The 9,015-nt window shown below is 39.1% G+C and overlaps 1 protein-coding gene across 4 annotated transcripts in view; it reads right to left on the bottom strand.

Annotated features, from left to right (window-relative positions):
* Positions 1 to 6,166: 6,166 nt before the first annotated feature.
* The window catches only part of ZNF438 (zinc finger protein 438), a 52,251-nt gene continuing 49,402 nt past the window's right edge, over positions 6,167 to 9,015 (bottom strand). For all 4 annotated transcript variants that reach the window (XM_058040291.1, XM_058040283.1, XM_058040307.1 and 1 more), the window contains one exon: positions 6,167 to 8,761. In XM_058040291.1, the coding sequence (XP_057896274.1) occupies positions 8,149 to 8,761 (613 nt within the window). In that variant the 3' untranslated portion in view covers positions 6,167 to 8,148. The remainder of the gene's footprint in view (positions 8,762 to 9,015) is intronic.

Here is a 9,015-nt window from a genome sequence, read left to right as displayed (position 1 = left end):
AGCAAGACCACTCTGCTATGAATTTTATCCAAAAGTAGTTACTTGCACTCAGAGATCCTGTGTGCATTGGGGATTTTTGTTGAGTTTTTCTCTAAGCTTTGTTTCTCTCTGCTTACAGTTTACTTTCTTTTTCCTGTCCTAATTTTTCCAGACTGGTGTTTTTCAAAATCACTGCCATATTTCAGGGACTCCGAAAAGATATTGAGTAACAAACCCCTAAATTTTCTTTTGAGTGAGAATGAATCTTAAAAAACTTCACGAGCTGGAAAGCTTTAAAACAGAAAATGCTTCCCTATGGCCCATGTCAACCATATCTCCTAGAACAAAACCTTATTCAGTGCTGAGTAAACAATAATGTACTTCCCCTCTTAAATCTAACCTGTTGATTTATCATCTTACTTTCCTTGGACACAACTGCAAAAGCAGAATTACTTTTCACAGCTGACAGTGGGAATGCAGAGCTCAGGAGTCAGAGAGCCCCAGAGACCTGACAGTCTTCTTGAACTGCCTGAAAAATGCAATTCATCTGAACAATGCAGAGAGAAGGCAGAAAAAAGGATGAGCCTAATTGGTTCTGACTATTAAAGTCAGATCTCAAATTTTCTCCAGAGATGTGTACTAGAGCAACCACTATTAGTGTACCCAGATCCCTTTTAAAAGGGCTAATTTGATCAAATGCTACAATAATTTAAGAATATGACATTGTTAGGAGATCTGCATATGATACTTGACAGCAAAAACCATCAAATGTTTGTCTTTGACAGCAAATGAATAATTTGGAAGATGGCACCAGCAGGAGCCAAAGGGAGCAGCCTGGCATAAAATGAGGCTTCAGAATAGAGACTTTGCTGAGCACTAACTCAAACCCAGATCCTGTTTATTATGCACAAAATGAACACAGGACAAAAGCCCCAAAGATGAAGAGTTCCTACCATGAAGGTGTGGGAACAGTTTATTACCAAGTGATGGATGAAATGAGTTTGTTATCAGCAAACCCTCTCGTGCTGCACACGATGCTCAGTGTTTCCAAACCCAAACCCTTGGCTGCAAGGAGGAGCTTTGGTTGGGCAGCATTTCCACACTGGCCAGGGCTCCCCCAGGGCTCCCATCCCACCTGAGGGCAGCAGGGGCTGCAGCAGGAACTCCCTGTGCCCTCTGCCTGCATGTGGAGCTTTCAGATGGATCCTCCAAGGCCTGCAGCTTTCTCATTTTTTTTCGATCTCTCACCTTACATAAGCACTTCATTTGTCAGAAAGAAAGGAGGAAAAATCCATTCCGTGTTGAAATTGACTGCCACCTGCATTGCTTCCTAATGTAAGCAAATCCCAGTGGAAAGGTTTAGCACCAGACTTTTCTGCTGGACCAGTAAATCACTCTCAGAAATATCATTTCAACCTTTCAAGTGGTGTTAACCAGCAGGAGTGGCACATTTTTTAAAAAGAAATCCCAACAATGCAACAATTAATTCATTTCCTGGAAGAACTTGGGTGACCTCTGTGTATTTCAGGGTTCAGATCAACCATACATATACTAGCAATACAATAATAACACTGTTACTGCATTTTAATAAAAATAATTAGAATATAGTGTCCAGTGTGACATTAACATACAAGTTAGAAGTGTTCCAGAGACTTAATCCTTTTATAATTGTGTGTGTGATTGTGTGTGCATGCCTGTATAGACACTGGAAACATTGCTCTTGAAAGACATGAGACTATTATAACCTGTGCAGTCATTGCAGTTCTCTCCTGTAGTGCTGGTATCCCATCCATTTATCAGCCCAGCTGTCTCACAAGGTAAAAATAAAATGGTGCTTTCAGTTTAACTTGCTGCAATCAACTTAAGGAGCAGGGCCTGGCTCTGCTGTACTGGGCTTGGGAGTCTAAAAAGTGGATTAGGAGAGTAACACATAAAACAGCATAAACCTCCTAAGTTTTACCCTAGAAAACTTTGTCTCCAAATATTCATAAAAGAGATTAAAAACAAGTGAGCTTTCAAACAGTCTGTACCAATTCTCTATTTTATAGTTCACTGCAATTTCTTTTAATTACCTTGCAATTTAAATTGGTTGAATCCTAGAGCCGGTTCCCCTTTAAAAAAGTCTTCTTGCAAACTTTGATTAGCTCCACAGAAAAGAGAGCAGATGACTTTAAATGGCACAGAGGTGGATGTATTGGCAAGTGTGTCGGGTTTGCACTTAGCAAGGAACTGGCAGATAGCAGAATATGGCTGGACAAGATTCAAACTCCAAGGACTTGGAGCTGAAAAAGGATTTATTTGAATAGCAAAGTATAGGAGTGTATTTGCTGCAGTTAAAATTATTAGAAGCTTTTAACTAAAAACATGAAGAAATTAAACTTCCTGTGAAAGGCAAGCAACTGCATTCCTTCAAAGGTATTGTCACAGGAACATTTATTTTTCCTCCCTCATTGTGTCACTTACTGCTCCTAGCAATAGGAAAGTTTATGAATCTCCTTGATCAGGTGTATGTTCAAAAGCCAGATTAAACCCGAACCTGTACAAAATTACTGAGCATTCAGGAAATGAAATGCTTTATTTTTATCTTAAATCAACTGTAGGGAGGAAAAAAAGTAGTCTATTCACTGCATGTGAAAAGTAGGGAGCCTGCAGTCCCAGAACAAGCAGAGTCAAAGGAGCATGGGCTGTTTCACATGGACAGACAAGAGGCTTGGCCATGGCCTGAAGCAGCAAAGCCAGGGGGCTGTGCTGAGAGAAACTCACACTTACTGAAGGACTGCCAGCTGAAACTAGGACTTTATCTGGGGTTGTGGGGATGTTTTTGTCTCAAATATCATGTCTGCTTCAAAAAAGGTAAAAAAATTGCCTGTGACAGTGCTTGAAGTGTCAGCTCACAAACTGGAGCCTTGTTTACACTCATGACCCTCACACTGGCAGTGAACCAGTGGGAACTGCAACAGAAGTAGCTTCCAAAAAGCAAAAACCTCTGCTCTGCTCCTGGGCTGGTGCTAAGCCTGCTTTGGGCAGGAGGCTGGCCCAGCATCCCCTGTAACCTGTTTTCCTGACACATTCTGCAAAGGAGTGGTCAGAGCTACCCAGTCCCAGGCTTTGGGTGATGAAAAGGAGGGGCAGGGCAGGGTGAGATCTCAGTCCCAGTGTCTCTGAACTGCTGCTTTATGCCATCGTATCTGTGTGAGACACTTTTATGGAACTTCTGTGTTTCCATTCTTCAATTCTAACCAGGTGACAGGACATTCTAGGTTTTTACAATGGCACATAAATACCCCAAATCACATTCAGCAGCTGCTTTTTCTTATAGCAACACTTCAGTTTTTTCACCCCACTACTTACCAGTGTTGCATCTGCAATGAACGATTTTCCTACTTTTTTAAGCACAGATGCAGCTTTTGATTTCATGTTTATGGACTAAAGCTAAGAGATGTTTTCCTCAGAAAGCTGAACAACCACACTGCACATCTGGCAGCAGCTGGTCTCAGCAGCCAGCACGTGGCTCACCCAGCTACCAGCATGTAACTGAGACACCAAAAGGAGAGGACATTGGCAAAGGAGTCTGTGCCATTTGGAAAAGCTCATCCCTAAGGAAGCTGAGGGTGCTCCACACTGAGGTACCTCACATGGAAGCAGAGTCTGGAAGGATGGAACAAAGGGGGTGGAATGGAGAGCTTTAAGGCTCCAGGACACTTCCACCACAGGACAGTCATACAGAAGCTTGAACTTACCTTCAAAACACTGTGCCACCCTCCATCATCACTCCTTCCCTCACACATTTCCTTCCCTTTCCTCCACTGAAATCTGCTCTAAGGCCCCTAGAAAGTGCTTGAGTATCTTCATGGCTTGGACCACAATCTGGATTGGCACAACAGCAGAAATACTTAGCAGAAAACTTCAAGTAAAAGAGAAGGCATGGACATTTTTTAATTCTTATTTCCCTTGGCCAAGATCAGTAACTTTAGATAAGAACAAACTGTACCCATCAGTAGAAGACATCTACAAACATCACCCACAGCAGTGTAAGTGTGCAGAGCAAGCCTCATATGGAACACTTTGCTCACATATCTCTTTCCTATAGAACTTGCTTTTTCTGGTTTCATCTGTTATTCTACATGAAAATGGGAGGTTTCTGCAAAGTAACTTCAGAATGATGTTTCTGGGTTTGTCAGCAGCAAAAATCATAATTCATCCCATCATTTCTAATGCTTACACAGAAAAGTCAATAAAATTAAAAAAAAAATGAAAGGGAGAAAGCTTCCTTTGTACTCGACAGCATCAGCAGTATCACATTTTACACCACCTCTGGTACCACCACGTCCAAAAAACTGCCTAACAAAGCACAAATAGAGAAGTCTGTTATTGCCATTTTTCAGGATTTCTTGAAGGTTTGTCAATAAGGTATTAGAAATTCACCCAAGTCTGAAAACCGAGTTATTTTTGCACTGAAATTTCTAGTTTCTGAGAACTTGAAAATGGCAGAATGCTCAGCTTCATGGAGTCATACATTGAACCCCAAACCTTGCATGTTTCCCCACATTGTGCATGTATATGTTCCCACACATATATGTGTGTATATATATGTGCATATATATATGTGTGTGTGCATATATATATATTTTTATATATATATAATTTTATATATATATACATATACATGTAATCCAAGACTTTTGAGTCCATGGAACATGTCTGCTTGTTTAGAAAAAAAGAGACACATTTTTCTCTGAAACTTGCTTGCAGAGTCAGGTCTTCTTCAGTACTCCTCACCAAGAAAAATCATGGCAATTTAATAAAAAGTGGAGAAAATCCTGCAATGTGACAGATCAGCTATAAAAGTGCATGCTGAAATGAGGACAACCTTTAAGCCATAAGAATTTTCTTCACGAGACCAGATTTTTTCTGTGTCATACTCAGCACACAGAGATTTTCATTTTTCAGAGCTATAGGAATTTGACAAGTAAACCTACTAGAGTTAATAGCACTTTAATCTTTATGCATAACAATCCCAAACCTGCATTGCACAGGTTGGATAATAGTAACTGACAGCTGAATCTGAAGTATACATTTCGTTCCAAAATAGATGCACGTGTAGGTGGATGTGTTGTAGAAATACAATGTACTACAGGGCTGAGCCTAGATAAGCTGGTGATCCTCAAACATCAGCATCATCTGCATGAAATGGGCAGAAATATGCTCCTTTAAATACCTGTTCATCCTTCTTATGACACTTTCTTCAAAGAGCTCAGTGAATAGTAGATAAAATAAGCATCTAATGAGGTATGACAGAAACTCCGACTGAGCTAAGAAGCAGCAAGCTGAATTCTAATAAATAAATGAAGCAAAACATTTACTGCCAGTAACTATGTCAAGTTAGGCATAGGAAACTGTAGCTCTGCAGCTGGAGAAGGGCAACACTCTGCAAGCCAGAAAAGTGATGGAACTCCTCCAGCTTTGGTTATTTATGGTGTGATGATGAAGGAACAACTTTCCATGTGAGGAATGGCTTTAAAGTTGAACAGTGGAGCTGAAAGAGAGACTTAATGAAAAATCAGAGGGGAAAAAAACTACAGCTACAAAAACAATGACATTCGGTTTAACAATTTAAAAACATAATTTGTGTGCAAAAACCAGATGTTAACTTGTGCAGCTTCAAGGTAAACAGCAAACTGTATTTATAACAACCCTTCTGCTGGACAGCAAACACACACCACTAAATGTTGCAGTATATGAGGCTCACTTTGGGCCTCCAAATCTTATCAAAATGAACACAAATGCCAAACAAACATTTTAAACAAAGGACACATCTGTATTTAATGCAAAGCTATTTTCAAAAAACCCCAACCTTTCATAATCTACCATAATTGCAATAGCCTGAAACATAAGAATGCTTTCAGGCTCATAAAAAAAAAGGCTTCTAATTTTAAACATTTATGAGGACACTGAGAAGTGGCTTAGAAGCATGCTTCAAAACATGTTTTCAGGTTTTAAACTGCTGAAAGCTGAGACCCCTTTACCCATTTGGCCTGGAGAGAAGTACAAAAATATGCTGAGAAGACTGCACATGAAAATTTCTACAAAAGAAAATGCAGCTGACTCCCTCACTCCAGCCCCTTCCTCCCATCACCCCTGCACCTCCCCCTGCAGGGCAAGTGCACCCCCAGACAAATCACCTACATCACTGCCTCTGATGCACCACTGCTTTTAACAAACACCTTTGAAAATAATTTTAAAGGGCCACTCTGCCATGGCTGCTGCTGTTCTTGAACAGATGGGACTCTGTCTTAGTACTGAATTTATGTCAGATCATTTTAAACTATACCTTGGGACGGGTGATTTAATGTTCATTCTAAAAAAATATCATGATCAAAACTTTAAAATGTTTTTTCCCAACTCATAAAATGCATGCTTTATACTGGGAATGAACTTCCCTTTGACACAGTGTAACTATGGGAAGGAGGGATTGTTCTCACATTTCTGTTTCATGGAAAACACTCTGCTGTTTGATTTTTAAAGTTAAAGGATTAAGTCGCAGGGGCAAAAAATGCTGCTAAATGCAACCCACTCTACTAAGTTAAATACAGCCTCAGTCTGATATGAACCACTGACTTTAAAAATAGCTGTTCCTGTCCAAATACACCAGTGAAAATAAATATGAATATATTGTAACATTATAAATAATGTGTAATATATAGTAACATTAAAAGATGAATGTGTCAAGAATAAGAACAATTACTACTTTTAAGGTAATTCAGCATTAAAAACCCATTAAAACAATATATGAAAGCAAAGAAACAGCTACAAATCTGAATTTATAGCAACAGATGGTAGGAAGAAAGTTTTGAAAATCCATGGGAAAATACAGTTCTGTGGGCATTTTCTTTTTGTCTTTTGTTATTCTTGATTCCTACTTTACAGTTCAACTTCAGGGCAAAGCACCACACAACAAGAAATCACATTCAAAACTATTAGGTAATCAAAATTGCCTTTACTGTTTAAAAACAAAACACATACACAAAATATTGCAGCAGCTTGTGGAATCCCACTCAGAAATCTCAACACTTTTAGACCTCTTCTCATGGTTTCATCACCGTAAATTTTGCAAAACAGTGAGAGGCAAGCCAGGCCATTTTAGGCATGACTCTTTTATCACTGCAATCCCTCCATTACAGCTGACCACAAGAAGGAATGAATAGAGTGATACTGTAGGGATGCTACTGGTGTATCTTTCAGCTTGCTCCCTGAAATGCTCTGACTTCTGCTGGAGAATGATGTGGTGATTTCTTAGATTTGCCTCCATTGCTGCTCCCAAAATAATTCAGAGGAACATAAGGCTTTAAGCAGTTTAAACACCAATTTCAAATTGGATTCAGTGGTTTCAAGGACCTTTTCATCAAAACCAAGCTCCAGAACTCCACCCTCTCACAGCCTGACAGGCCCAGCCCCCTTGGAGATGGTCTGGGCTCCATCTCAATGGGTGGCACCTCACCTTCAACCCAAAGAGCTACAGGCATATAAATACATGTGAAGCTTTCACTTCTAAAATACAAATATCTTTGCTGTTACCAGGACAGAACTGAACACCAAAAACACCTGCAAGCAATGAATATGTTTGAAGACACTGAAATCAAGAAAACAAGAATCAGAAGTTCTTAAATTATAGACTACAAAGCTCCTGAGTGCTGGCTGCATGTATGCACATTTGAGTGATTGAGAGAACTGCATGGAAATATTCATTTACCACAAAATCTGGGAGCACTGTCGGAACCTGAATTCCAGTCAAGTTTTTAATTTCATTTAAGACTGAGATTACTTCATATAAATTGATTTATTTCTGAGTGTACAGTATATTTTAACTTGCAAATATATTTAATTGAGGTTAATAATTAGTATTGAGTATTTGCTGTTATAAAGTTCCTTAAGCATGAATTTTAAGTATGAGGATTCATAATCAGCTTCCATGTACCCATCTGGAATGATACAGAATAAACACATTTTCTAGTCACCAAAATAAAGGTTAATATGGCTTTTTAAAAAATCCCCTACAAACCCAACTAAAAACCTTTTAAGTGATACATCTGTTGAGTTAGTTTAGCAAGACAGTGAAAGAACAATTTGGTAAGGTAGTTAAGGTTTTTCGTAGCATAGCAGAGTTGAGCTTCAATATTCACCATTATCAGAAAGTTCAATAATTTCTTGTTTTGATACCAAAGTAAAAATTGTCCATAAAGTGGAAGGGTCTTCACAATTATGATGACTCTGCCAATGATTACAAAGATCCTCTTTTCTTCCAAATAACTGTTTGCATAAGATGCAGTTATAGCCTGCTTTAGACCAAAATTCTGTTTTTTTCCTTTGTGTGCCAAACCCCACATTTTGCATCTCCTTAGAGGCTTCACTACTTCCTGAGTGGGTTGGTTCACTTTTAGGTACAACATTGACATTATTTTGGTGGCGGAAGAACATCTGTCTCTTTGGTTTTGGAACATTATCCAGCTCCTCCTGATGGGCACTGCACTGTGCTAAATGTCTTCTCTCATTGTGCTGTTTCCACACGTGGCTTGTATGTTTGACCAGTTTCCCCTTTGCTCCTCTGCTTTCTGGCAAAACCTCTTCCTTCACTCTTCCCTGAATCTCTTCTCCATGGCAGCACAATAAGTGAAACTTCATTTCACCAAAAGATTCTGCAATAAACTGGCATCGACCACATTTGACCTGTAATTTCACTCCTCCCGGGTCATGGAACAGGTCCTCAAAATTGCACTTATTTCCCCTGTTAAAGAAAGAAAATACAAACTATTTAAGTATTAGCCAGGCAGAGAAGAGCAATGGCAACTTCTGCCCTTACAAGTTCCAAGAAGAGATACAATCATGAAACAGCTTTTAATTTAAAAAGGGCATTGTTTCTACAGTATTTAATTCATTTGGAAGAGGAAAAAAAGAGAAGCTAAATAAATACTAGTAAGGCTGATTAGGGAAAAAATTGAAACCAAATGAATTTCTTAAACTTCTGAGTTTAAGAATTGC

This window comes from Melospiza georgiana, chromosome 1 (assembly GCF_028018845.1).
Source record: "Melospiza georgiana isolate bMelGeo1 chromosome 1, bMelGeo1.pri, whole genome shotgun sequence".
In the NCBI taxonomy this organism is placed as follows: Eukaryota; Metazoa; Chordata; class Aves; order Passeriformes; family Passerellidae; genus Melospiza; species Melospiza georgiana.
This window is presented reverse-complemented; position numbering and strand designations above follow the sequence as displayed.